This window comes from Eptesicus fuscus, chromosome 1 (assembly GCF_027574615.1).
Source record: "Eptesicus fuscus isolate TK198812 chromosome 1, DD_ASM_mEF_20220401, whole genome shotgun sequence".
NCBI classification, from domain to species: Eukaryota; Metazoa; Chordata; class Mammalia; order Chiroptera; family Vespertilionidae; genus Eptesicus; species Eptesicus fuscus.
This window is the reverse complement of record NC_072473.1, coordinates 131,366,744-131,394,670: the sequence shown is the minus strand read 5'-3', so window position 1 is coordinate 131,394,670 and position 27,927 is coordinate 131,366,744. Positions and strand designations below refer to the sequence as shown.

General features: G+C 42.2%; 1 protein-coding gene across 1 annotated transcript in view; it reads right to left on the bottom strand.

The window, feature by feature from the left end:
• The window catches only part of SLC9A7 (solute carrier family 9 member A7), a 118,208-nt gene that overhangs the window by 32,104 nt on the left and 58,177 nt on the right, over nucleotides 1-27,927 (bottom strand). Inside the window, exons 3-12 of the mRNA XM_054714321.1 lie at nucleotides 26,582-26,659; nucleotides 23,882-23,958; nucleotides 21,803-21,915; nucleotides 11,510-11,615; nucleotides 10,437-10,578; nucleotides 9,018-9,123; nucleotides 8,768-8,856; nucleotides 8,560-8,673; nucleotides 5,504-5,615; nucleotides 1,005-1,158 (exon numbers count right to left, since the gene is read on the bottom strand). Coding sequence (XP_054570296.1) covers nucleotides 1,005-1,158; nucleotides 5,504-5,615; nucleotides 8,560-8,673; nucleotides 8,768-8,856; nucleotides 9,018-9,123; nucleotides 10,437-10,578; nucleotides 11,510-11,615; nucleotides 21,803-21,915; nucleotides 23,882-23,958; nucleotides 26,582-26,659 — 1,091 coding nt within the window. The remainder of the gene's footprint in view (nucleotides 1-1,004; nucleotides 1,159-5,503; nucleotides 5,616-8,559; nucleotides 8,674-8,767; nucleotides 8,857-9,017; nucleotides 9,124-10,436; nucleotides 10,579-11,509; nucleotides 11,616-21,802; nucleotides 21,916-23,881; nucleotides 23,959-26,581; nucleotides 26,660-27,927) is intronic.

Below are 27,927 nucleotides of genomic sequence, written 5' to 3'. Positions count from 1 at the left end.
GACTATTCTCTCAAATCCCAGTTTTCTCCCTAACTCCAAGGATGACTGCGAGGTCCTTTTCTCTCCTCTGAGCTAGGCATGCTTGGCAGCTGTCAGTCCCGTGGACTCTACATTCTAGAGAAGGAAACACAAACTAAAAGCCAGCAGAGAATGGAAAAAGCATTGCGGCCTTGTGGCTTTGCAGGGCATTCCTCACGCCTCTGCACTACCCACGTGTCACCTTCTGCAGACTCAAAACTGAGGCAGGTGACGAGAGCACCTCCAATGATGGAGGGTGCTCACTTAGCGCCGAAGGCTCCCTGGGGGAAATCTGACAATGCGCTTTGATTTACTGTTGAGAGAAACTCAGGTCCAAAGACATGAGGGACTTGCATTAAACCAGAGCCAGAGTTGGGCTGCAGGTCTCTTATTCCCTGTGCCTAGGTCCTCATTACCATCGGGTGTTGGAGCTCAGCAGCCAAGTTTGGAGTTTACATGCCCTTTTAAAAAAGCAAACCCAGGTCAGTGCCCCTTTGTTCTGACACAGCAGCAAATCCACAGGCAGGCGACATCCATGAGGGCTGCAACAGATGAGGGTTCTGCAGGAAATGTCACCTCTTTTGTGCACTCAAGCAAAAAGAGGCACAGCAGTTTCCTCCTCCAACAAAACTCTTAATTGTGAACATCAAAACTTAATTGTGCAACACCAGACGCTGTCAACAGCAATGTCTATTCTCTCTCCTGCCGCTTTAAGACTTTTTGGACTCTTGCCCTAATGTCACTGCTCTAGAAGGTCCAGGTGTTTCTCATTCCTTGTGTTTTTACACCAACAACATTTTTAACGACAACATTTTTTTTTTCTCCCGGAACATTCAATACTCTGAATTTTTATGGTTTTTCTGTTTTAATCTCTCTCAAAAACAAAATTAAAAAAAACTGTAGAAACCTTCCAGGAGCTAAGCTAAAGCACATCCTGCATGCCCAGAGTGGTGCGGACACAAAACTGGCCTCGGTTCCCAACCAACCTTATGTTAAGCCAAGACAACATGGGTGTCGTGCCTCCGCCAACGATCCAGACAGTGAAGAAGACGATGAGGAGGGTGGTGGTGAACATCATCTGGCGAGCATAGGATGCCGTGTCTCGGATGGCCAGTGCAAACGCCATTGCTCCCCTGAGGCCTGCAGGGACCAGAGAGGAAGATCTCCTGGTTATAAGGACACATGACAGCGTGACCTCAAATCCACTGCTGCCTCTCGGGGCTCATAAACCATATCCACTGGTATTTCCGGAGCCAGGCCGTTTTATTCAGAAAGAAGAATCTGAAAGGAATATCATTTTCTCCTATTTGAAGTTTTATTTTGCAAAATGTCCAAATGCAATGGTTAAAAACACTGCACTAGCCCGGCTGGTGTGGCTCATTGGTTGAGCGTCAACCCATGAACCAGGAGGTCACAGTTTGATTTCCAGTCAGAGCACATGCCCAGGTTGTGGGCTCCATCCTGGTAGGGAGCAAGGCAGCCAATCAATGATTCTCTCTCATCATTGATGTTTCTATCTCTCTCTCTCCCTTCTTCTCTCTGAAATCAATAAAAACATATTTAAAAGAAACACTGCAGTAGTTTGTACAGCACATTTGAGAATAAACTCTTGCATTGCTGAAATAATTCTCCTGCTAGTCATATAAAATAAAAAGAAATGTAAATAAGAAATAAGTTAAGCTCTCCAAGTCTGTGATCCAAGCATGACCAATGCACTACACAGTCATAAACGTCAGAAACATGCTAGATATGACTATGTCAAATGTGTACTTGTGGTTCATGTACTATGAACCACAAAACAGTTCAGCATTTCCCTAGCAAGGCCACACAGAGAAGTAACCATATAACCTGATCCACATCAGGGGTTGGGAACTTTTTCTGCAAAAGGTGACAAATATTTTATGCTTTGTAGACCACAAGGAAAAAATTAAGGCTGTCATGTAGGTCCTTATATAAAAGAGAGAAAACAAATTTTCACAAAATTTGATTGATGAAAACTAAGAATATAATAATAATGAGTACAATTCATTCTAATACAGGTCTACTACTGAAAAGAAAGGAATTCTTTGGGGGTGATTATTTGGGGTTCAAAGCTATAAACATTCACCTGTTAGCTAACCCTGATAGTCTACATTAACGGGTATAAAGATTAAGCACCAACATTTTAATGTTTATCTTTCTAAGTTCTTTTGTTCCTTCCCCATACCATGCTCATCATTTGTTCTATAGTTAAGACTGAATCCATGGTCTTTAACACATACAGTATTTAGTATAAATTCCTATTCCCCATGAGCAAGATTGTGTGTCTATGAGAATGAAAGTTATGCCCACTGTATCTGTTTGTAGATCTTCCCACTTTTCCAATCATTTCACAATTAATCTGAGAACTTCACTACAATTTACTAAAAAAGAGTGACTCCACAAAAGTTACATAAAAAACTGAGCAAGATTAATATTTTCTATTAATCTGTGCTAGTGAAATATTTATACAAATCTATGTTGCCCTACAAGTCAGTTATGTCATTGATCAATCGATCAATATTGAAGCCTCTAAAGAGATGTTATCTCAAAGAAGAAAACTTGGAGGATCAGAAAGAGACAATGTGTGCTATATTTTTCCTACTTTTATTAGGTAAACATTGTAAGCAATATGAAAGTGAAACCTGAGGTAGGTGAGTCCTCCCAACAGAAACTAATTTTTATAGGAGACTAGAGGCCCAGTGCATGAAATTCGTGCACGGAAGGGGGTTGTCCCTCAGCCCAGCCTGTACCCTCTCCAATATGGGACCCCTCAAGGGATGTCCGACTGCCCGTTTAGATCGGGCCTAAATGGGCAGTCGGACATCCCTCTCACAATCCAGGACTGCTGGCTCCCAACTGCTTGCCTGCCTGCCTTCCTGATTGCCCCTAACCGCTTCTGCCTGCCAGCCTGATCACCCCCTAACCACTCTGCTGCCAGCCTGTTTGCCCCCAACTTCCCTCCTCTGCCGGCCTGGTTACCCATAACTGCCCTCTCCTGCAGGGTTGATCACCTCCAACTGCCCTCCCTTGCAGGCTGGGTGCCTCCCAACTGCCCTCTCCTGCTGGCCATCTTGTGGTGGCCATCTTGTGTCCACATGGGGGCAGGATCTTTGACCACATGGGGGCCGCTATATTGTGTGTTGCAATGATGATCAATCTGCATAGTTCTCTTTTATTAGATAGGATAGAGGCCTGGTACAGGGGTGGGGGCCAGCTGGTTTGCCCTGAAGGGTGTCCCTGATCAGGGTGGGGTTCTCTGGGGGCGTGGGGCGGCCTGAGCGAGGGGCCTGTGGTGGTTTTCAGGCTGGCCACGCCCCCTGGCAATGCAAATGGAGGCCCTGGTATCTGGAATTTATTTTCCTTCTACAATTGAAACTTTGTAGCCTGGAGCAGAGCCAAGCCTGGGGCTCCCTCTGAGGCCCGAAGCCATTTGTGTTGGGGTTATAATTGAAACTTTGTTGCCTTAAGCAGGTGGGCCCGGCCAGGGTGTGTGGAAAGCTTTGCTTCCCCTGTTGCCGGCGGCAACCCTGGCCTGCTCTCTCAAGCTCCATTCTGCCGCCATTTGTTTGAATTTGTTTACCTTCTATAATTGAAACTTTGTAGCTTGAGTGGAGGCTTAGGCCTGCAACGGCTGGCAGAAAGCTTGGCTTCCTCTGTTACCTAGGAAACCTTGCTCTCTGTGGCTGTAGCCATCTTGGTTTGGGTTAATTTGCATACTCGCTCTGATTGGATGATGGGCGTGGCTTGTGGGCGTGGCTTATGGGTGTGTCGGAGGTGTGGTCAATTTGCATATTTGTCTATTATAAGATAGGATAATCTTTAAACAGCGCTGTGTACTTCTCAGTCTTTTAGTACAGAAGGTAAAGAACATATTTTGTTTATCTAGGTGACTGAGTTATGTCCAGTTCATTTTTCTCTTTCTACCATCACCTTCCTAATATGTGAGGAGCATCTTGTCACTGTCCTCCTCAGAAAACTCTAATGTTTCCCAGATCCTAAATAAACCCAAAGTGGCACAGCATTGCAGCTTCTCTGTGGTCCTCCAAGTGTGGTCCTCAAACCAGCAGCAGCAGAGAACATGTTAAGAATTTAAACTCTTGAGGCCGCCCTATACCCTCTGCTTTAACCAACCCAACAGGTGATTCCAATGCAATCTAAAGGTTCATACCACTTTACATGTAATTTTCCTTTCCAACCTCACCTCCTTTCTGCATTACCCCATGTGTCTTACATTTCTTGCCTTTCCAACCTGCTGCCTCCTGAAATCCATTTCTTCCAAGCTCAGTTCAAAGGTTACCCCTTTGTGAACATGGCCCTGGCCCCTCCTCTCCTCCTCATTTATTCCATACCTCTTTTGTGCAATTCACCCCCTTCTCTTCAGAGAAAACACGTTGTACATGTGTCTCTCCCCACCCCCAGTAGACTGTGAGCAGGAGGCTGGTTTCTGTATCTCCCACAACCTAAAACTGGCTTATAAAAAGAGAACGCTCAGTAAATGTTTGTCAGAGTGAAAGGAAATCATTATCGCAGGCTGTACATTTAAGGGCAGATGCAAATGAATCCTAGACGGTGACTGCTTTGCTGAACAGGGCTAGTTGGTGTGGTTTCAGTATGACTCTCTGAGGCCCCCAAGAACCACTGCATGGCGTTAAAGGGCAACTACCCACTTTGCCTCCTGTACAGCCCTTCCCTACCCCCCACACAGGACAGAAGTAACCTTAAGGGTCACATTAGCCGTTTGCGCTACCATTTCCTTCCTGTGCTCTGCAGAAATGCTCTAACTTGGGTCTCATTTATCAACTCTGACGCTTACTACCATCTACTCATGCCAATTGTTCTCTCCTTCCTTTATTGCCACGTAGTTCCTGATTGTCCTTTATCTTCTCAGTGGCTTCTCCCTATTTCCTAGCTTTAGAGTGAAGAGGGGTGGCATCTGGAGGACAGTGTGAATGAGCTGTTGTTTTCCAGTTTGAGGTTCATCTTTCTTAAGAGTACATTTTATTTCTTTTGCTCCATAGAAAGTCCTAGTTAGGAGGAACTTCAGTTCAATTTCATTATTTTACAAGAGAGGATACTGCAACTGGGATGGAGATGTTGAGTGACATTGCCCACATTCTTTCTCATTAAACACCTATTTTACTTATAATTTTAGATCTGGAGCCCTTCTTGCAGATTAAGGGTTATGAACAATGCGCTAGAGAACAATTAAGCACTTTCAATATCGCCCCTTGGGTGATAGAGATGAAATAAAGATGCAAATATTTTAGGGGATAATGTTCACATTTGGTGGTAGAATTTGCAACATAAATATTAAGTCAGTTTACCATGTACATCTGTCTATTCAGCACCCCAGGGAATATGAAAGACCCAGAAACTTTAATTTTTCTCTTTTTATGAACCTTGTCAATACTTTAATGCTGCCTGCTTTGTAACACCCATTTTCTTTACATTTATACTGTCTTACCTGAGAACATCATCATGTGTTGAAAATTCCAGCCAATCTTATGTCTTCTGCCCAAGTTGAGAAAGAAGGAGAGTGGGTAGATATGTGCAGCTCTGCCCAGAAAGATGGCAACCTGAGCACCAGGTGGAGGTTAAGGGTTCAACAGGTTTCCAGAATGCCACCATCACAACCTCTGGTTGAACAGAGAATGTCAGGAATACTATGACATCTCATTATGATCAGGAGAATTGCACAAAGAAGCCAGGCTGTCTAGTTTCCCTCAAACAAGTCTCAAAAACAAGTGGCATTCAATTGACCAACTTTCCCAACCTCCTGTCCCACTGAAGTCATTCCTAGCACATTAAATGCACCATTGTCAATTCCTGATTTAATTATGCTGCTATGATCAATACAGTCTATCTTAAAATGAGTCCAGAAATAAGCTAAGGTCTCATGAAAGGGGTGGGGAGCTGAGAGAGGCAAACAGTGTGTTGGGGTCTTTTGGAAGAAAAACCACAAGAAGGAAGAATTACTAACCTCTGAGTCAAACTATGAAGACAAAGTTTGCTGGGTAAGCTCATAAGCTGTGGTTGGAAGTAAACACCAGGGCCCTGAATGACCAGGAAGATCTACGGACAAGGGGTGGGGAAACTTGGAAGCATTCATAATCCTAAGACAGCCCTAGCCAGTTGCTCCGTGGTTAGAGTGTCAGCCCACAGACTGAAAGGTCTCGGGTTCGATTCCAGTCAAGGGCATGTACCTCGGTTGCAGGCTCAATCCCTGGCCCCAGTTGGGGTTGGGACACGTGCAGGAGGCAACCAATTGATGTGTCTCTCTCACATCGATGTTTCTCTCCCTCCCTTCTACTCTCTAAAAATCAAAGGAAAAAATATCCTTGGGTGAGGATTAACAAAAGAACAACAGAAAACCCCACATATTAAGACACATTCATGCTCCTCACAAGAATCAACCTGGGGAGACTCTTCCATTTCAGTGGCTTGAAATGTCTCTCAAAGATATGAGAAATGGAAAACGAAGTGTGGAAGAGGAACTGTGCTGTGGAAACCAAAGAATTCAGGGAAACCAGTCATTCGTCACTTGCTGAATTTAGAACAGAGCCCTACAGAGAGCTCAACAGAGAGTGCACACAGCCCTCATCACAGAAGGAAAGCACCATGGGAGCCAGAGGAACAGGGAGCTTCCGTTTCGGCAAAGCACCAGCTGCCACAGCTGCAGTTGTTTCAGACACAAGCACGGGCAGAACTATCTTCTGCCTTCCCCAGGGTAAAGCGCTGACTAAAAATTTTCTTCTTTTATCTTTCTTTTGTGTTTTGTTTTTAACAAAAGGGAAACAGGTAGTGCTTATAAAGCCCATTCTACTCCAGAAGCCATGCCGAAGTCCTCCGTGGTAAGCAGCCTTCAGGATTCACAGAGGACCTGGCTGGCCCTCCTCCAGGGTCCTCATCTGTAAACAAGGGCTGGGCTCGCACTATCTCTCACAGGATGCCGTGCTAGGAATACAAATCAAAATGACATGCAAGGTCTTTCCTCATCAAGAAAAACAACACTGATCCCTCAGACTTGTAGCTGTTGGATTTTTTTTAAAAATATTATTGATTTCAGAGAGGAAAGGAGAGGGAAAGATAGAAACATCAACAATGAGAGAGATCAATGATCATTTCCTCCTGCACGCCCCCTACTGGGGATCAAGCCTGCAGCCTGGGCATATGCCCTGATGGGGAATCAAACTGGGTCCTCCTGATTCATGGGTGGATGCTCAACCACTGAGCTACACATTGAGAATTGCACAAAGCTGGGCTAAGCTGTTAGGTTTTTGACAGTCAATCCAAGAAATGAACCCCAATGGAAGCAGATAACACTCTAAATGCAAGGATTCTGGTGTGGCATTAGACCAGTGGTTGGCAAACTGCGGCTCGCGAGTCACATGCGGCTCTTTGGCCCCTTGAGTTTTTAGCAAAGGCCAGCTTAGGAGTACCCTAATTAAGTTTAATAACAATGTACCTACCTATATAGTTTAAGTTTAAAAAAATGGGCTCTCAAAAGAAATTTCAATCGTTGTACTGTTGATATTTGGCTCGGTTGACTAATGAGTTTGCCGACCACTGCATTAGACCACCACCGCTATCTAGCTGCTTGCTGAGTATCACTTATTCCTGCACCAGAAATAAAAACTGAGAAGAAAAAAAAAAGGCTTCTTTTTTGACAGCATCCCAAGACCTAAGGATATCCATGAGGCCTTGTAAAAAGCAAAAGTGAATGCCCAGCAATAGAGAACTCCTGCTCAGGATTTGAAAGTCCAGGCTGAGCTGGATTGCTACCATTCCAAGCCTCAGAAAAGTTCATTTGAATGAAAACAACAGTGTCTGAGGCCAAGTGAGAAAAGCCCTCAGCTGTTGATCTACTGCTACGTATTCACATCCCTCCTCACTCGAGAGAAGCTAACTCTCAAAACCGTGTCTCTCTTCCAAAAAAAACTGTGCTCCCAGTAGGACTAAATAAAGGAACCCAGTGTGTTTCCATTTGATCTTTCCTTCCTCTTCCTTTTCTCTTTCTGAGGAAAAAAGTCTTTTCCGCGATGATACGTTAAGCTTGGGCAAAAGCGTTCTTACTGCCTGCAAGCTTCCCTGAGCTGCCAGCAAGGGCTGCCATGCTGGTGTGCAGTCAAGAGCAAGAGTAACAACCTTCAGGTTTTCCAAATGGGGAACTTCCTGGATTGGAATTCACTTGGCAAAGACATAAAAATAGTTCTGGGGACAGACATGGTTGCCTACTGTTAGATCCGCTAACAAGGGCTCTTTACAAAACAAACTGCTGCCTGCCAAGCACCAGTGTATCGGAAAGGCCATCTTACACAGAGGATGCAGAAATCCATGCCAGTCCTTTGAATCAAACACATTCAGCTTTATGAACCTCGTAAGCCTTCTTTTTTCTCATCATAAAAATACCACGAACTCACACTGGCTCAGCCACCCACCCTACACCAAAATTATTACTATAGCTTTCTAGATGTCTCTGTCTAGAAAATAGTGGAACCCGGAAAAAAAAAAAAAGGATACAAAAGCTCCAATGATGAAAATGGGGCTGAAAACGTGCTTCTGGAAGGTAAACAGTGCCAGGCCCATGTAGGAGAAGATGAAATTCTCTGCCAAGAAGTGTAACACCTCAAAGAGCTGCAGGGAGAGGAAAAGGAAGCATTAGACCTGCGGACCTCCCACCCCCCTTGTAGTCACAGGTAACTTGTGAGGACCCAGGGCTCTGACTCACCTGCTTCGTCCGACTTCTGGATTCCACCGACAGGTTGTTGTAGGTGTAATGGGCTTGTGTGATTCCACAGAAAAGGACAGCTACAACGCCTAGCATGAGAGGTGTTATTAAAAAAAAAAAAAAAAAAAGCAAAGGAGTAAAAGGCAGCAGGAAAAATCCCTGGTGAAACAAAATGATAGGCAAGCCCAGCATCCCCAAGCCGCTGCTGTTTAAGAATTCTAATGGTGGCCCCAGGGTAGAGAAAACCCACCTGTAAACCCACAGGCTTCTGCCAGGAGGAAGGTGCTCCAGGACATCAGGAAGAACAGCGCGGTCTCCAGCAGGGGGAAGCAGTGCAGCTTGGTAAACTTGGTCACGTCAGCCCCTGTCAAGGAACTCATCTCCAGGAACAAGTACCAGAGTCACCAAGAACCACATTCTATTAGCCCAGGAGCCTCTGCCTAAGGGCCAGCCTTTCCCCCTCAACTCTTCTTTTGGGGTCCCAAAGGGGCTGCTTGCTTTTTAAAGGAATAAAAATCCAGCTTTCCAGTAGAATAGAGGTCACCAAGGGCTGGGAAAGGGGGAGGATATTGTTTAATGAGGACACAGTTTCTGTTGGGAATGATGAAAAAGTTCTGGAAGTAGATAGTGGGGATAGTTACACAACATTGTGGTTGTACTTAATGTCACTGAAGTGTACACTTAAAATACTTATAAGGGCAAATTTTATATTATATACATTTTACCACAATTTTAAAAAAATGAGTAATGTCGCCCTGGCTGGCTTGGCTCAGTGGATAGAGCATCAGCCTGCGGACTGAGGGGTCCTGGGTTCGATTCCGGCCAAGGGCACATGCCCGGGTTGCGGGCTCTATCCCCAGTGGGGGGTGTGCAGGAGGCAGCCAGTCAGTGATTCTCTCTCATGATTGATGTTTCTATCTCTCCTTCTTCCTTCCTCTCTGAAATCAATAAAGAAATATATTTTTAAAAAATGAGTAATGTCAAACCCCAAACACCGAGTTGTACACTTAAATTGCCCAGTGTGAATTTTATCTCAATAAAACGGTTTTTGTTTTTAAATTAAGCTTTCTAAAGAAACTGGAAATGTATTTCCTGTGCCCCTCGCAATGCCTATGGTTCTGAAAGGCACAGTCATGGCCTGAGGTGTCTGTCAGGTTAGATCTGACAGTGGTGCGAGTGCCTAGGGATGGCTTGGGAAGATGAGGCTATGAGACCCTGACCTCTGCAGGACAGAGCTAAGCCTAGAGTTACACCACAAACATTTCCTCATACCCTTAGCTAGGCACTCAACTGTCATGTTTTTATTGATTTCACAGAGAGGAAGGGAGAGGGAGAAGACTGTTAGAAGCATCAAGGATGAGAGAGAATCATTGATCAGCTGCCTCCTGCACGCCCCCTACTGGGAATCAAGCCCACAACCCGGGCATGTGCCCTGGCTGAGAATTGAACCATGACTTCCTGGTTCATGGGTCAATGCTCAACCACTGAGCCACACCAGCTGGGCTTGACTGTCATGTTTTACCAAAGTGACATTTCGGGAGCCCCCAAACCCCATTGGAACAATAGATTTAAGATTCCTTTCTGAAAGGAAGAACTGACAACTTTCTTTTTGCAAGTGTAGTATCACACAATCATACCCAGGCAGGGGCAGAAAGTACAAAAAGGATATTAGAGCGGTCACAACACCAGTCACAGCTCCCATGGTAAAAGAGCCACTAAATATACCTAGAAAAATGCCAACTGACTTAAAAAAGGCAGCAGCATCAAAGGCGTGAGTATTCAGCCCTGCTGGCTGGTAGGCAACAATAGACCTGGAGTTTGAAAAGAAGAAAAAGTTTTAAAAGAGCTGGCTTTACACCATGGTACCAAAAACGATCAACAAACATAGGTATCTACAGTCCGCCAGGCACTCCCTATGGTGTCTTCATTGAACTTAATCTGCAGTCACCATGCTACGCTGGTACAGCATTCTGATTGCTGACGACTGGACAAAGCAATGTAACATTATCAATCAAGCTGAGAAACCTCCTTTAGAAAAACACCCAATTCAATAATTGAACACTTTCGCGCGCCCCCGGGTCCGGGTGAGGCCACGCACCCTGGGGCCCGGGTGAGGCCGCGCCCCTGGGTCCAGGCGAGACCAAACCAGAGGGAGTCGGACCTGCATTACCACCATTTGCCCACCATCCAGAGCTGAGGGGTCAGTGCCGACACGTACACATAAGGAACTGGTGGACATTGAAATTGGGTCTCAAAAGAACTGTTGGTCCAGAAAGAAACTCACTACAGACTGATTCATTTGCCTGTCAGCATAACTATTATTGCTCGTCTCACATTCGGTTCTTATAAGTATATATCTAGTAGCACATGATCTCACTCATCTAGGGGAAATGATGAACAACATAGACTGATGAACAAGAACAGATCCAGAAACAAGGAGGCATCGATCGGACTGTCGGGCCTCAGAGGGAGGGTAGGGGAGGGTGGGGGGTAGGGGGGAGAGATCAACCAAAGGACTTGTGTGCATGCATATGAGCCTAATCAATGGTTAAGGACAACAGGGGGGTGGGGGCATCCGTGGGGAGGGGTGTGGGATGGGAATGGGGGGATGAGGACAAATATGTGACACCTTAATCAATAAAGAAATTTTTAAAAATAATAATAATTGAACACTTTGAAGACAGGCCTCTGAGCATTCAGGAAGCCAGTCTCTCTTCCCCGGGCAGACATGGTGTTACTTACGAGGACAGCACGATGGCAACGGCGTCATTGAGGACGCTTTCTCCAAAGAGAAGTGCATAAAGGTCCACATCTGCATGTAACTCGTTAAATATCGCCAGGACAGTCACTAAAAAGTGAGCAAAAGCACCTCTGTTAGTTTCTGTCTCTAACCTTAAGCCATCGATGACAAATTTATAGAAGCAATTCTTATGTTCGGTGGGATAAGGCAGTTTGGAGTCAAAGGCGCGTTGTCTGTCTACGGCAGAAGTGAGAATGGCAAGCTTCCTAATCAGGATGAGTTGTGAGATGATGCTTGGTTATAACCTTTTGCACTTGGGAATGTGACTCGACACGGTTAGCATTAGAATAAAGGAATCGAGAAAAAAGCAAGCGAGTGCAAAGGGATAACACCGCACTGAAACACTGCCCTTTCCACTGGGATCCAGTCACACTTTGAAACAACCTCTATTACAAAACTTTAAAACACATAATCACAATTGCCTGGCCAGCATGGCTCAGTGGTTGAGCGTTGACCTATGAATCAGGAGGTCAGGGTTCAATTCCTGGTCAGGGCACATGCCCGGGTTATGGGCTCGATCCCCAGTAGGGGTCGTGCAGGAGGCAGGTGATCTATGATTCTCTCTCATCATTGATGTTTCTATCTCTCTCTCCCTCTCCCTTCCTCTCTGAAATCAATAAAAATATATTTTAAAAAATACATAATCACAATGAATATGATTCGGCTCTCCCATTGGACAGAAACCCTATTTTATTGACCACTGTGCTCCCAGAGCCCAGCAGAGGGTCAGGGAGCAAGAGAAGGCTTTAATGATGGTTTTTAAAATAAGTCTTTGTTTAGGACAGACTAATTACACATCTCAAAGTCTCCATATTTCTTTTTTTTTAAATATATTTTATTGATTTTTTACAGAGAGGTAGAGAGAGGGATAGAGAGTTAGATCGATGAGAGAGAAACATTGATCAGCTGCCTCTGCACACCCCCTACTGGGGATGTGCCTGCAACCAAGGTACATGCCCTTGACCGGGATTCGAACCTGGGACCCTTCACTCTATCCACTGAGCCAAACCGGTTTCGGCTCCATATTTCTTAAGTGTTTAAAAATCAGCTAATCTCCAGACCAGCAGTTCTCAAACTTTTGGCTTCAGGACACCTTTACACTCTAAAAAGTCACTGAGGCCCCCAAAGAGCTTTAGTTTTCGAAGTTACCAATATATACTGCATTGAGTAAAGCAGAAAAAAATATTTATTCATTTAAAATTACTACTAATAATAAACCTACTATATGATTACATATTTTAATAGAAAGTAATTATATTTTCCAAAGCAAAAAAAAAAAAAATAGTGAGAAGAGAGCCATTGTTTTATATTTTTTCACACCTTTTAAAATCTTGATTAATGTAAGGCAGATGGTTCTTATCTCTGTTTTTGCATTTGGTCAAAAGATAGTCAATATCACACATTAATACAGCCTCAGGAAAAACCCAATTCACTGTATACTTGTTAAAGAATGAAAGTTAAAATGACTAAAAATGTATTACTATTATAATTAAACTAGAGGCCTGGTGTATGAAATTCGTGCATGGGTAGGGTCCCTAGGCCTGGCCCGCGATCAGGGCCGATCAGGGCCTTCCGGCTGTCGGCTGGGACCTTCCTTCATTCCACGCCGCCCCCTGGTGGTCAGCACACATCATAGCAAGTGATCAAACTCCCGGTCTCCCGGTTGAACTACCGAGGAGACACTTTGCATATTAGCCTTTTATATATATAGATCAGTGTTGACCTTAAAGGGTTTGGACTTTCTCAACTTTGGTTCCATTGACATTTTGGACTAGAAAATTCTTTGTTGTGGGGGGCTGCCTTGTGCATTGTAGGATATTTAGCAGCATCCCTGGCCTCTACCCACAGGATAGAGTAGCACTGTGCACTGAGCATCTGGATGCCGGATTGTAGTAGGAGCCTGGGCACCAGCTCAGGGCTGTTAGCCAAGATAAACAGCTATTTGTTTAAGCTGGTATTGCCAGGTTTTTCTGTTATTTGCAGCCAAAAGCATTACAAACTGATGCAATTAGAAAAATAAACTAAACAAATGTTTAACTTAGTGAATTATAAGCCAACCACTCATGTAGCCATCATCTAGTTCAAGAAATGGAACTTAGCCAGCTCCACAGAACTATCCCGTATGCTCCATCCCAATCTTAAACTCTTCCTTCACTCAAAAGTAACCATTAACCTGATTTTACAATAATTGCTTCCTTTCGTTTCCTTATAATTTGACCACCCAATGTATATTCCCTGACACTATTGTTTGGTTTTGCCCATTTTAAAGTTTTTTTAAAAATGTGCTTTTTAACATCTCCATTTCACGGGTCCCCCTTCCATTCCTTTTGGCCGACTCTCTTTTCATGATGCCCTATTGTTTAGTGCTCTCATTTTTAAATTTTCTAATTATGATATATACAGTTCTTTTATAATTTCTATCATTTTTTAAAATTTCCTTTAGGTTCTGTTGAAATAGTAATAAAGTTTTGTCTGCCTTGGGACCCTATTTTTTAGTATGACTCCACTTTCTGTAACTTTATTATTCAGAATGATTAACTTCATTTTTCTTTTTTTTAAATATATTTTATTGATTTTTTTACAGAGAGGAAGGGAGAGGGATAGAGAGTTAGGAACATCAATGAGAGAGAAACATCGATCAGCTGCCTCCTGCACACACCCTACTGGGGATGTGCCCACAACCCAGGTACATGCCCTTGACCGGAATTGAACCTGGGACCTTTCAGTCTGCAGGCCGATGCTCTATCCACTGAGCCAAACCGGCTAGGGTTAACTTCATTTTTCTTATAATAAGTTTGCATGAAGCTCAACCTCAATCCATTTCTGCTCCTCATATTAAGTTAGGAGTAGAAGGCCCAGAGCAGATTTCCTTGTTTCATGGCTCTGGGGCTCCCTCTTCTGGTTTTACATTGAAGTATTAAAAACATGGCCTTTGGGTGTAGCCACATCCCCAGCACTCAGATCTACTTAATCTGCTCTCCTCCTCCACTAGTATCTTAGCTTTCTTTCTCCTTCAAAGCCCCATCAATCAAGGTCCATGGTCCTAGCAGTTCATGTATAGGGAGTGGCTTCCAGATAGATCTTCCCTGGGTATTTTCTGAGAGCCCTGGGGGCCCAGGTCCCTCCAGAAGTCTCACACCTCCTCTAGTCTCCTTGCCCGCACCCACCAATTGAAGCCTATAAAGTCCCTCCCAGTTTTACTGTTGTTATCTAATATGCCTATGAAGTTGTTTACTCCCAGTGGGAACCTCTCATTTTGAGTGTGAATACTTGTGGGAAATCTCTGGGCTCCCTGATAGTTAAAATGACCAGCAGCCCTCTCTTCTCCCCTCTGCTTCCTCAGCACAGCGGGTGCTTCTAGCTCTAAGTCTCATTGCTGCTGCTGGTTTTACCCCACCAATGGATAGTTGTGAATTCAGGAGGCTACTCTGTCAGGTAGTTGTGCAATGTGGGTGAGACACATCCAATCTGTTCAAGGCTTGACTAGAACAAAAAGACAGTAATGGAGAACTCAATCATCTCTCTGCCTGGCTGTCTTTCAGCTGGGATGTCAGTCTCCTCCAACCTTTGGACTTGGACTGGAACTATAGCATTGGATTTCCTGGTTCTTAGGATTTAGGACTGCTGATATTGGGACTTCTCAACCTCCATAATTGCATGAGCCAATTCCTTATAATTTCTCAATTTCAATCTCTTTTTCTCTCTCTCTCTTACACACACACACACACACACACACACACACACACACACAACCACATACATCTCCTATTTGTTCTGTTTGCCTGAAGAACCCCAACTAATACAAAACTCTACTAGCTTATCATTACAGTTGACCCTTAAACAACGTAGGGGTTGGGGTGCTGACCCCCTTGCACAGTCAAAAATCCATATAATTTTTGTCTCCCTCAAAACTTAGTTATCCCTCAGTATTCATGGGGAATTGGTTCCAAGACCCACTGTGGATATCCAAATCCGAAGATGCTCAAATCCCCTATATGAAATGGGGTAGATCAGTGTCTTCCACATCTGCAGACTCCCAACTGTGGATTGAAAACAGTACAAGTATTTATGGAAAAAAACCCACATGTAATGGACCCATGCAGTTCAAACCTGTGTTGTTCAAGGGCCAACTGTATATAACAAAAGAAGTGTCTTGTTTTTAACCCAATGTTGAAGAAAAGTTAACAATGATAACAATTATTAAGGATTTGCCATGAAGCAGGCACTATGCTAAACATTTTACAATCTCACTTAGTCCTCATAAAAGCCTGTGGGTAGCACTATCATTTCCCCCAACTTAGAGAAAATAAATCAGGCCTTGTATACTGGGCCACCTTCTACTGCAATATCAAAATTCCTAAGCTTGGCCAGTGTGGCTCAGTGGTTGAGCATCGACCCATGAACCAGGAAGGTCACGGTTCAATTCCCGGTCAGGGCACGTGCCCAGGTTGTGGGCTCAGTCCCCAGTAGGGATCATGCAGGAGGCAGCCGATCAATGATTCTCTCTCATCATTGATGTTTCTCTCTCTCCCTCTCCCTTCCTCTCTGAAATCAATTAAAAACACATATTTTTTAAAATTTCCTAAAACCTCAGCAGTTGAACCCAAGAATAGTTTTATCCGTTATTCATACAACATGTCCACTGAGTGTTGGCACTGGAGACCTCTGTTCACATCAGTCACTCAGGGACTCAAGACTGATGGAGGCTAATCTCCACAAACAAACACAGGGCTGACAGCCCAGGAGATCTGGGTCCCAGGACTTTATGAGTCAGGGTCCTGGCAGGAAACAGATGGCACACCCTCAAACTGAGCAATTTGAGGAGTGTTTAATAAGGGATTATTTATAGAAGTGTGGGGAAAGTACAGGAAAGCCACAAGGGAGAGGGCAGTACTTGAGGCTAAAACAGGGAGCTTTATACCATCACTAGGCCGAAAGGGACCAGAGAAGGAGTGATTGTCAGAACCAGGAACTGTACAGAGATGGTCACCTGACAGAAGCTATGACCTTTGATCAAGGGACGCTTCCATCTCCCTTCCATCCTCACACTAGTGCTTCCCTGTGGATAAATCCAATGGGAAACCAGAGGGCAAAGGAACCTCTGAAATCTTCCATACAAGTCAGCCCCTTGGCATGGAGAAGAAAGTGGAGAAGGGTGGCGAGTAACTCTAGAGGGGCCCACAGAGGCATCCAACACAGCCACCAACTAGCTATGAGAACTTAGCACACAGCAAAGTCTAAAGATTTTAGCCAAGTCAGGATTTGAATTACATGATTTTCAAAAGCTTTTCTGAATTTAAATACTATTTTCCTGAAATACTACAGTTACCAGTAGTTAAAAAAGTATAGTTAACACATATATCCATGACAATGAAGGCTAGCTTGCATAATTAATAACAATTAACATTTATATAGCACTGATCTGAATTTGACTGCTCTGAATTGATTTCTCATTCCTCCCACCAATCACCTTATAAAACAGGATAGAGCCTGGCCAGTGTGGGTCAGTGGTTGTGTGTCGACCCATGAACCAAGAGGTCACAGGATCCGTTCTCTGTCAGGGCACATACCTGGGCTGTGGGCTCAATCCCCAGTAGGGGGCGTGTAGGAGGCAGCCGATCAATGATTCTCTCTCATCATGGATGTTTCTCTCTATCCCTCTCTCTTGCTCTCTCTCTAAAATCAATAAAAAAAATATTTTTAAAAGAAAAAAAAAAAAACAGGACAGGAACTCTGCCAATCCCCGCTCCCCGCCACCCCCCAGGCAAGGCTGGGCCCAGCCAAGATTAGGAATATGAGTGCTAACACCAGGAAGATGAGGGGGGTGTGGAAGACTGGGTAAGTGACTTCTAAAATGGGGAGTAAACAGACTCTTCCACCTCCAGCAGGACTATTGGAATCAGAGAACAGGGTCACATCAGCTATTTCCAACTGGATAAGAACAGAGAAATTACAATGAACTGACTGATGACTGCTGGTACAGCTATCTAAAATCACTGGGGAAAAATAATAAAATAGCAGATAGGGGAAGAAGGAAATATTAAGAGCCTTAATTTGTTCATTCAACTAACTTTCCCTGAACACTTCATCTGTGTACTAAAGAGCACTTAGCACTTGCGAACATTCAGTACAAAGAGGTAAGTATTGTGTACAAAGTAGACGACTTAAAAGCTGTGGGAGCAAGTAACTGAAAGAGTGAGGGAAGAAGAACTAGGCAGGTGGCAGATTTGAACTGAGTCAAAAAGGATAAAAGAAATACTGACCAGCCCTGGCTGGTTTGGCTCAGCAGATAGAGTGTCAGCCTGTGGACTACAGGGTCCCAGGTTTAATTCTGGTCAAGAGCACATGCCCAGGTTGTGGGCTCCATCCCCAGTTGGAGGTGTGCAGGAGGCAGCCAATCAATGACTCTCTCTCATCATTGATGTCTCTCTCTCTCTCTCTCTCTCCCTCTCTTTTCCTCTCCAAAATCAATAAAAATATATTTTTTAAAAAGAAATACTGACCAGCCTGAGGGATGCCACTAGATAATTATACTTTGACAACACCAATCATAGATTTTGAAACCTGTGAGTAGGCTTGATTGACTAGAAGGGTATAAAAGTGACAGAATTAAAATGAGAGGAGTCACTTCATAGGAAGGAATAGCATTCATTTTCTTTGGAAGCTGCCTAAGAATACACTATGGATTGGAAATTTCATTTTCTTTCCTGAACTGTGGATCCATCTAAAGTAACAGTCCACAAAGATGGCACATGGCACCCACGACACATAACCACAGAATGGAAAGGGCTCCTGGTCACAGAGCAGCTTCCACCATTCCACACATGTGGTATCCTCTTCAACAGGAAGACCAAAGACTGGTGTCTCAAGCCAAGTACAAAGACTTTTATTCTTTCATATCAGTCAACTAGGGGCCTGGTGCACGAAGACTCGTGCATGGGGGGGGGGTCCCTCAGCCCAACCTGCACCCTCTCCAATCTGGGAGCCCTCTCCAATCTGGAAGTTCCTGTCTGTCTTTGCAATCATATGAGTGAATTGTCTGAGACCCCAACCCAGTTTGGTTTGTTGCTCACAGAATAATAGAGGCTTTTTTTTTTCTTTGCTTCATTGGTGGAGATTTCCTGGAAGTTTTAGGATATCTGCCCTTTAATTTTTCCTAGACACTCTGATTTTACTTATGTCTCTCACCTTTGCTTTCCCTCTATCCCCCACCACAACAGTAACTTGCTCCAGGCTCACTTTGCTCTAGTGTCTAGGAGATCCGTCTGCCACCAGAACTATGATTCCCATAATTCCTGGTGCTCCCCATGCTCTTGGTTTCCCCTTCCTGCTCTGTCTCCATCCCCAAGTCCTCCAAGCCGCCAGCTCTCCCTCTCTGCTCTCCATCTGGTGGCTTGGGGAGCCAAGTATGCAAATTAACCCACCATCGCCTATGTATGCAAATTAACCCACCATATTTGTTGGGTTAATTTGCATGCTCGCTCCTGATTGGCTGGTGAGCATAGTGGAGGTATGGTCAATTTACATGTTTCTCTTTTCTTATATAGGATACCACTACATATCCCAATACCAGAAGTTTTGTTTGATGTACCAGACACAAGAAGTCAATTTGGTCTCATGGTCCCCTCTAACTCTATACTATAGTTTTTATTTCATGGTCCAAGTTTTCAAACCGATTTTGGAAAGCTGGTAAAACACCTTTAATTTTAAAAAACATTCTACATTTCAGAAAGATTTCCATTAAAAAGCAGTTAAAGTTAATGTCCTCATGATTATTAAGATTTAACTTTCCATTTCCTAGAACTTTCAATTTATATCAAACCCTTACTGTGCCAATCTTCACAGGCCAAAAAAAAAAGGTGTACCATGGAAATGTCTGCTATTATTTTCTACCACAGGATGGACACAGTAAAGTGGCACAATTACAAACATAATCTGGAAAAATAAGCCTTTTTATCCAATTAAATGAAGCAATACTAATAGCTCAGAAAACATAATTTTAGTAATTTTTATGTTACACTAACCTCCCTTTGCTTGTTGGTGATACTAATATACTTTCAGAGAAACCAAACACCTTTCGTAGACTTATGAAGAATCTATTTCATTTTTAAAAAAGATTGTTATTTATGTCAGAGAGGAAGGGAGAGGGAGAGAGAGATAGAAAATACCAATGATGAGAAAGAATAATAGCTCAGCTGCCTCCTGCAAGCCCACAATGGGGATCAAGCCTGCAACCCGGGCATGTGCCCTGACTGAGAATCAAAACCCGACCTCCTGGTTTATAGGTTGACGCTCAACCAACTGAGTCATATTGGCTAATCAGGAATCTATTTCTTAATAGACACATTTGGAGATAGTCACAGACATTACAGTATTAAAATAATAATGCCACTATCAGAGTGCTTTTTAGAAACATGCTGGGGTTAACAGATGACCTGTTTTTTATTTAAAAAAACACACACACACAAGGAAAACATAGAAATCTGTGCCTGATTCAGATGTGGCTAGAGACCAATATAATTAGCAGGTGCTATGCTCAATGCTTTACATGTGTTATGTCATTTAATCTTCACAATAGCACTAGGAAATAGGTACCATTATTCCTACTTCATAAATGAGGAAACTGACAGGCCACCAGCTCAGTGACTGGCAGGGCTTCAATGAAAACCTCTGCCTACAACTCCACATCCCACACTCTTTACACAAACAAGGGTGCTTCAACCAACCAACTCTTCAATATCAATACTTAGAGTGTTTGGAATCAAATATGGTGATAAGAGGGTCAATGGTTTGGGGGAACATTGAGATTTTTTTAGAACCACATAACTGTCTAGAGCTGTGCTATCTCCGTGTGGCTATTTAAATTGAAATTACTTAACAAAATAAAATTTAAAATTCAATTCTTCCGTTGCACTATCACATTTCAAAAAGCCACATGTGACTACTGGCTACCACAATGGACTGCGAAGGTTACAGAACATTTCTACTGCCACACAAAGGTCCATGGGATACCACTGATCTAGAGGACCCCCAAGACGCACAGTGAAGTAAGAGGGAAATTTAGTATCTTTAAGATCATTACTGTCCAGAATGTTAGAGGACACAGTAGACCTTTCCATCCCTACTATTAGGACAGGATCAGCTTTTTCTCCGTAAATTCTTTCCCTAAAGTGTACCCTCAATAGTTGACGTTAAAGGAAGGAATAGCTGTAACTATTTTATGCAAACTGATTTAATTATGGGTTCTGACTTGGAGAAGAGAGGTTGTCTTGTTTTACTTTGCTTGTTTGTTTTTGAGCTGCAGGGGAGGAAAGACATATAATAAGAACTGGTATAACTCTTACGAATTGGTTCAACTAATTCTAGACTTGAAAAATACAAGGTAAGAAATTTATGTATAAGAACTATATCACAATGTGAAGTCATGCAGGAACATTGCACGAAAGGAGTTTACAAATTAAATTACATTCACTACAGGTATCGTGTACATTTCACTAAGAATAACTGTTATTTAAACCAAATGACATGTTTCCTGAAAGGCAAAAGCACAGCACTGAAAAAGAAGGTAGTCTATGTATAAAAATTATGAAAAAATTGGACACTCTCAAATGAAAGACAAAAGTTAATACAGGTGAAAGCAATCCAAGTGTCCATTGGCAGATGGATGGCTAAACAAAATGTGGTATATCCATAAAATGGGATATTATTTGAGCTTTAAAAGGAAGGAAATTCTGGTACATGCTATAACACGGATGAACCTTGAAAATGTTATGCGAAGTGAAATAAGCCAGTTGCAAAAGGACAAATACTGTATGATTCCACATATATGAGGTCCTTAGAGTAGTCAAACTCACAGAAACAGAAAGTAGAATGGTGGTTTGTCAGGGACTGGGGGAGGAGGAAATGGGGAGTTGTTTAATGGGAAGTTTTGAGTTTCAGTTTTACAAGATGAGAAAGTTCTGGAGGTTGGTTAGACAACAATGTGAATACACTTAACACTACTGAATTGTACACTTAAAAATAGTTAAAATGGTATATTTTGTTCTATGCTTTATCACAATTAATTGTAATAATAATAGGGAAAAGTCATCTCTGTTAGACCGAATGGTCTCTTTCTCCACCATTCCACGTTAATACTACAGTCTCCCTACTGCAACAAAAATTCATGATTACTCTGAACTTTCTAAGATTCAAATAATGAGATGTCATAATGAAAATGCCAAATATGCAAATACCTGGGTCAGTGGCAGAGATAATTGCTCCAAAAAAGAGACAATCCGTGTAGTAAAATTTATCCGAAAGCTGTCCCACCATCTTCATGAGCTTCACCACACCATACATGAGATTCCTGTAAGGAGGGAAGACACACTATGTCAGAGAGAAAATTAAAGAGAGCTCTCCTAAATGAGTAACCGAGCACATATGCAAGCAGAGTAGAACTAGAATATTGCACTTCAAGAGAGAGCCATGAAAACATCAGGCAGCTGCTGTGGTTGGACACTTACCAGGAACATGTGCAATATGACTTTGGCACCAAGTAATTGTTTGCAGTTAATGTCATCATGCTGAAACATCTGAACATCCCATTTTTTTTTAAAGTTTTTTTTTATACAACTATAAAGTATGCTCCTCAATTAGCAACAAATGCATCTTAAGCAATTGAGTAATAGAGAAGAAAGAAAGAGAAAGAACCCTGCATAATGTGTAATAAATTGCCATAAAACTCACAGGATTCTAAGATAGTGTGTTTAAAGTCATGGAAATGAGTGGACTGGATGAAGCTGGAGAGGGAAAAAAAAATGGGTTAGCTACAAAGATTCAAGTGATCTATCTTTCCTGCCAAGAATTATTTCAAAGAAGGGAAAAGAGGCAAAACTCTCTAAATATCCAATTAAAATATCAGTGTACCCACTGGCATATCTGGCATCCCATTCGTTGCATGGGTTTGGCAGGCCAGCAAGAGCCCTCCTTATGCTACAGAATGTGCGGCCCAAGAGGGACCACCAAGTTCAGTATCACATTTCCTACAGGATAGCTTACAAATGAGGATGAGTAAGGAGTGTTAAAAGGCCTAGTACATCTCTCTCTCTCTCTCTCTCTCTCTCTCTCTCTCTCTCTCTCTCTCTGTGTGTGTGTGTGAGGGGGGAGGGGGGTGTGTATGTGGTGGCAGCAGCTGCAGGAGTTACGGGAATAAAAATAACCACAGAATAGGCGCATTGTACCATACAGCCAATCCTCTGATAATAAAATTCTTGATAGTCAGAACCATGCCCTTGCTTGCCTTTGTATCCTGGGTGCCTAGAACAAGTAGATTGACTGAGCTAGGAGCTCAAGAACTATTTGCAGAATTTAACCCTTTTGAGAATAAGTAACTTAATGTTTGCTTACTGTGTGCCAGGACTGTTCCAGAAACTTGAACAGTTCTATTTCAACTTATAGTAACTCTATGATACAGACTGGATTTGCCCTTTGTTGCTTACCAAAGGCTTCTTTCATCAACCCTTTCAATATTTCCCGAGACCACACCTTTCTCTTTATTTCCTTCTACCACAAGCTTAGACATGGTTACTAGACTTCTCTGCAGCTTTTTCTCCATCTTGCCCCCCCATCATCACCAATGTTTGTTTTCTGAGCACTTCCTCATTTTGTGGCATTATAAGAGTCTCCATTCTCCTCTTGGATATTTGCTGCCCCAGCCCTAGAATCAGCCATTTCTGCAAAGGGCCCTGATTCTTTTTATTGGAGAATGATATTAGAAACCAAGATCTGGGGACTAGGTATAATTTTATTTCATTTTAATTAATCTTAATTTTAATAGCCACATTTGGCTAATAGCTACCACACTGGAAATGTAGCTTTAGACCTTATATGCCATTATCATAAATGTCAAAATACTGGACTCTGGTGATTGCCAGCAGCTGGATGGTGGGGAAATGGGGAGATGTTGTTCAAGGGTACAAACTTCCAGTAATAAGATGAACAAGTTTGGGGATCTAATGTACAGCATGGTGATTATAGCTAATAACGCTGTAACATATACTTGAATGTTGATAAGAGAGTAGGTCTCAAATGTTCTCACCACAAAAAAAGGTAGCTGTGACAGGATGGAGGTGTTAGCTAATGCTATGCTGGTAATCATTCTGCAATTTATAAGTGTATCAAATCAACACCTTGTACATCTGAAACTTACACAACGTTATGTGTCAATTGTATATCAATAAAGCTGGGGAAAAAGACTGGACTCTGTGGACCCACGTAGAACTCATCACTTTGGAAGATGTGTTAATTAGGTTACATGGCAAAGAGTCCCTTACCCGATAATGAAGCAGGAAACAGCAGTCCCCAAAAAGGCATAGGCCAGAATAGACCCAAGATTTCTGAAAAAGTGTCTCTGAATAAAACAGAAAAGCAGGAATCACATTGTCATTTTTCACAGTGAGCATTAGAAACACATTAAAAGTCTCTAAAGAGTGAAACTTTACTTACTGCTTCCGTTATACCAAGTCATAATGGAAATTACTCCTGAATTTGCCCTTGAACATCATGGTTTTAAAATGTCCTTTGTCTTACCAATCACCGATCAAGCAAGCAATGTCTTAGTAAATTTCAGACAAAACCACTGCAACTAGTTATATTAAATTACATTAAGTGTGTGTGTGTGTGTGTGTGTGTGTGTGTGTGTGCACGTGCGCACACGTGCACACGTGTATAAGTAGACCAACTGTTTTAATAGATTGAACCCAAACCATTTACTCTACTTCCAGCTCTGGTAGAACCTTAGAAGATCATTGCAGATATAAGTTTGAAACTAATAAAGCATGAAAGTGCCACCTAAGGAGCTTTCTGCTTAATTCAGTATCAGAAAACAATGTCCTAAGTATCAGCTCATGGCATCTGTGGTGTCTCCTGATATTCATCTGGATTAATCTTTAGAGCCTGGGAAAGATAGATGTGAAGAAATGAGAAACAACTAATTCCTGTTAAGATGGGCAAGTTTTTTCTCTGGCCCGTTTTCTCAGTGGTTAGAGACTCAGCCCATGGACTGAAGGGTCACAACCTCAATTCTGGTCAAGAACATGTACCTCAGTTACAGGTTCCATCCCCGGCCCCAGTTGGGGCATGTGAAGGAGGTAACCAATAGATATGTCTCTCTCATATCAATGTTTCTCTCTCTGTCTCTCGTCAAAAAATATCCTGGGGTGAGGATTTAAAAAAAAAAAAGGATGGGCAAGTTTATAGATATGCTCATATACTTACATGGGCACAAGATACAGCAATTACTCAGAAGGGGTAGCAAAACTGTAATTCTCTTAATGCCTCCGTACCTTTATTGGCTTCCTTAACACACTAACACACACACACACATACAGATTTACTTCTCATTAAGCCTGTGGAATATTCTGATGGGGAAAATCCATGTTCTTGCGATCCTAAGCCATGGTTCTTACTCCTCAAGGCATAAATTATTTTCTTTGGACAATCAGAACTATTTAACAAAAACAGACACACAAAATCCCCCAAACACCCTAATTAAACAGGGTCTAGGAACACTTTATCTTAAAATGTAAAGAGGCAGGGGAGTCCCAGCATGACAGCTGAGCAACATCAGAGACAAACAAGACACAAGAACTCAGCCTGGATCGAGCAGCCACCAGGAAGTATGACCAGACAAAGGGCTGCGGGCATCCTCTGGCCTGTATTCCAGACAGAGGATCTGAGGGCTTGGCTTTGGCCTTCCCCAATGCTTGCCTCTCTTTGAGGCAGAAGAAGGTGTCAAGGAATGCCTACTGTCCTTAAACCACTGCTCAGAAGAGAAGCCTTCAAAGACTTGCCATACCACAGTGACCAAATTAGGGTGCTGCCTATATATATTATGGACACATGATGTTTACCTCTTAAACTAGTCATTTTATTGCATGGGTAGATTCATGTAAGCACCACTGCCATCAAAACACAGAACTGTTGTATCATCAGAAAACTCTTCCTCACATAAGTCACACACATCCCCTCTCACTCCCACATCCCTAATCCCTGGAAACCACTAATCTGTTCTCCATCCCTATAATTTTGTTATTTCTAGAATGCTAGAGAAATGATATCATACAGTATGTGGCCTTTCGTGATTGGATTTTTTTCACTCAGCATAATGCCTTTGAGATCCATGCAGAGTGCTGTATGTATCAATAGTTTGTTGCATTTTATTGGTAAGTAGTATTCCATGGTATGGATGTTCATTTAACCATTCACTTATTGTAGGGCATTTTAGTTGTTTCCAGTTTGAGGCCATTACAAATAAAGTTGCTATGAATAATCACATACAGGTTTTTGTATGAACATAAGTTTTCATTTCTCTTGGATAAATCCTCGGGAATAAAATTGCTGGGTCATATGGGAATTTCAATTTTAGTTTTATAAGAAACTGCGGAACTGTTTTTCAGAATGGCTGTGCCATTTTCCATTCCCAATGGCAATGTATGAGAGTTCCAGATTTTAAAACAAAAATGAATCACTGGTGATGAGTCAACTATAGTCCCTGAGTGGGTACAGAACACAGTAATAAGCAATCTAGGAGAAGTAAAAAACTAGAAAATTATGCAGGTAAATTAACACAGAGATCCCCATACTTTAAGAAATACTGGCAAAAAAATCAGACTCCTACATAATTTAAAGACTTTCTACCTCTCAAGAGAAACTAAAACTTTAAACCAAGCAATAACACTATTAAAAGGTCAACCAGCAAGAAATCTGTTTGTCATGGGAATTCTTTCCATAGTTTCCATGAAGTTATTGGTACAGGTAGACCAGATCTACTTTGTGGCATTACCTTATATACCACACACACGTGTACTATTATGAGCAATAGTTTGGAATGTGTTTACAGTATGGTATATTTCATTTTTCAACTATACACACTTTTGTTTTTAGGATAATTTGCCCTAAGAATGTCATTATGTTATTATCTGTGAATAATTTATGACTATTTTTAAAATAAAATACTGGCAAAAATCTCTTACCTTCTTCAAACTGTATCCAGCATGGAAAATAATTGGAGGCAGCAGAATGTTGAAAAAGACCTCTGGGTCAAACGTTACCTAAAAGTTTAAAAAGAAAAAAGCTCATTTTTAATTTAATACCAAGTTGGTGCTATGATGTTTGCTTAATATTTTAAGCCATTGGCTAAAGTGTCAATATTTAAAGCACATGACGTAAATGTGAAAAAGCATGAGCTCATCACAGAAGACAAGCCACAGCTCCCCTGTGGGCTGGCATGTTCTTTTCCACATAGCACTTCTGCTTTCTACTCTTGCTCTGCTGATTAATACATATGAATATACAATAGTACAGTGCAATTTTGAGACCTCATACAAAGCTTTTGGTCATGTTTTTAAACAAGAAAGAAAACATCTTGAATTTTATCTAACCTTTATGAAGGCTCAACTGCAATAAAAGATGCAGTCATAATTCTGATTAATTTTCTGGATCCTCTCACAGAATCATTTATAGACATAATTCTACCAAATTTAAGTCTTTTTGGAGTGGCCAGCCTTCTGTGACACATGATGTGGCCTACATAAAAGTCTCCAGTGATGCTAATGGCTTCCTAAACATCAACATAAATTCAGCAGATCTAAGGGGACTAAAATTAACTGTAGGTTTGATACAGGAAAATCATTGTGAAATTATTAGACATCCAAGTCTTATCACATCCAGAAAACATAACCATTCTATAAACCTCCTAACTCTTTAAAAATTTGTTCATTTTACTGGTAGTAGATTATTTGGCTCTTGTTTCAATTAATGATTAAATCTTCATTAGAATTATTAAAACCAAAGTTAGCATTTCTCTTTAGAAACGGGTAATGTTAACCAGTCTAATTAAAAACAGAACGGTTCTCTCAAAATTATGTTTTATTCTATCTTCTTGCTGAAGGTAAGAGTAGTCTGAAAAGCAGGGACTGTCCAAATGAGAAGGGAATTTGGACAATACCTATGGAGTATGAGGATACTGGGGCCAAACAGAGTGGAACTTGCTGGAAGTCACCATACCCAGTAATGCATGAAGCAGCGCAAAAGTTTCTTGACTCCCACACCATCCCATGCATGCTTAGGAAGGGTTGAAAGAAAAGAGCTCACTAGAACTGCCATTTTGGACAAGGAGAAGATGGGTATATTGAATGTTCCAGGTTGAGAATAATTTTCTTTAAGGATTAGGGTAGATCTTGAGATCAATAACCATTTTATTTTTGGAGCACAGTCTATACTCTGTCTTTGACTGCAAGCCTTCACACACATTAGCCTTATTCCATATTAAAAGGGGCTCCCACAAGTTAGATCCCCCAGACTTTATCCAGAAGCCTTC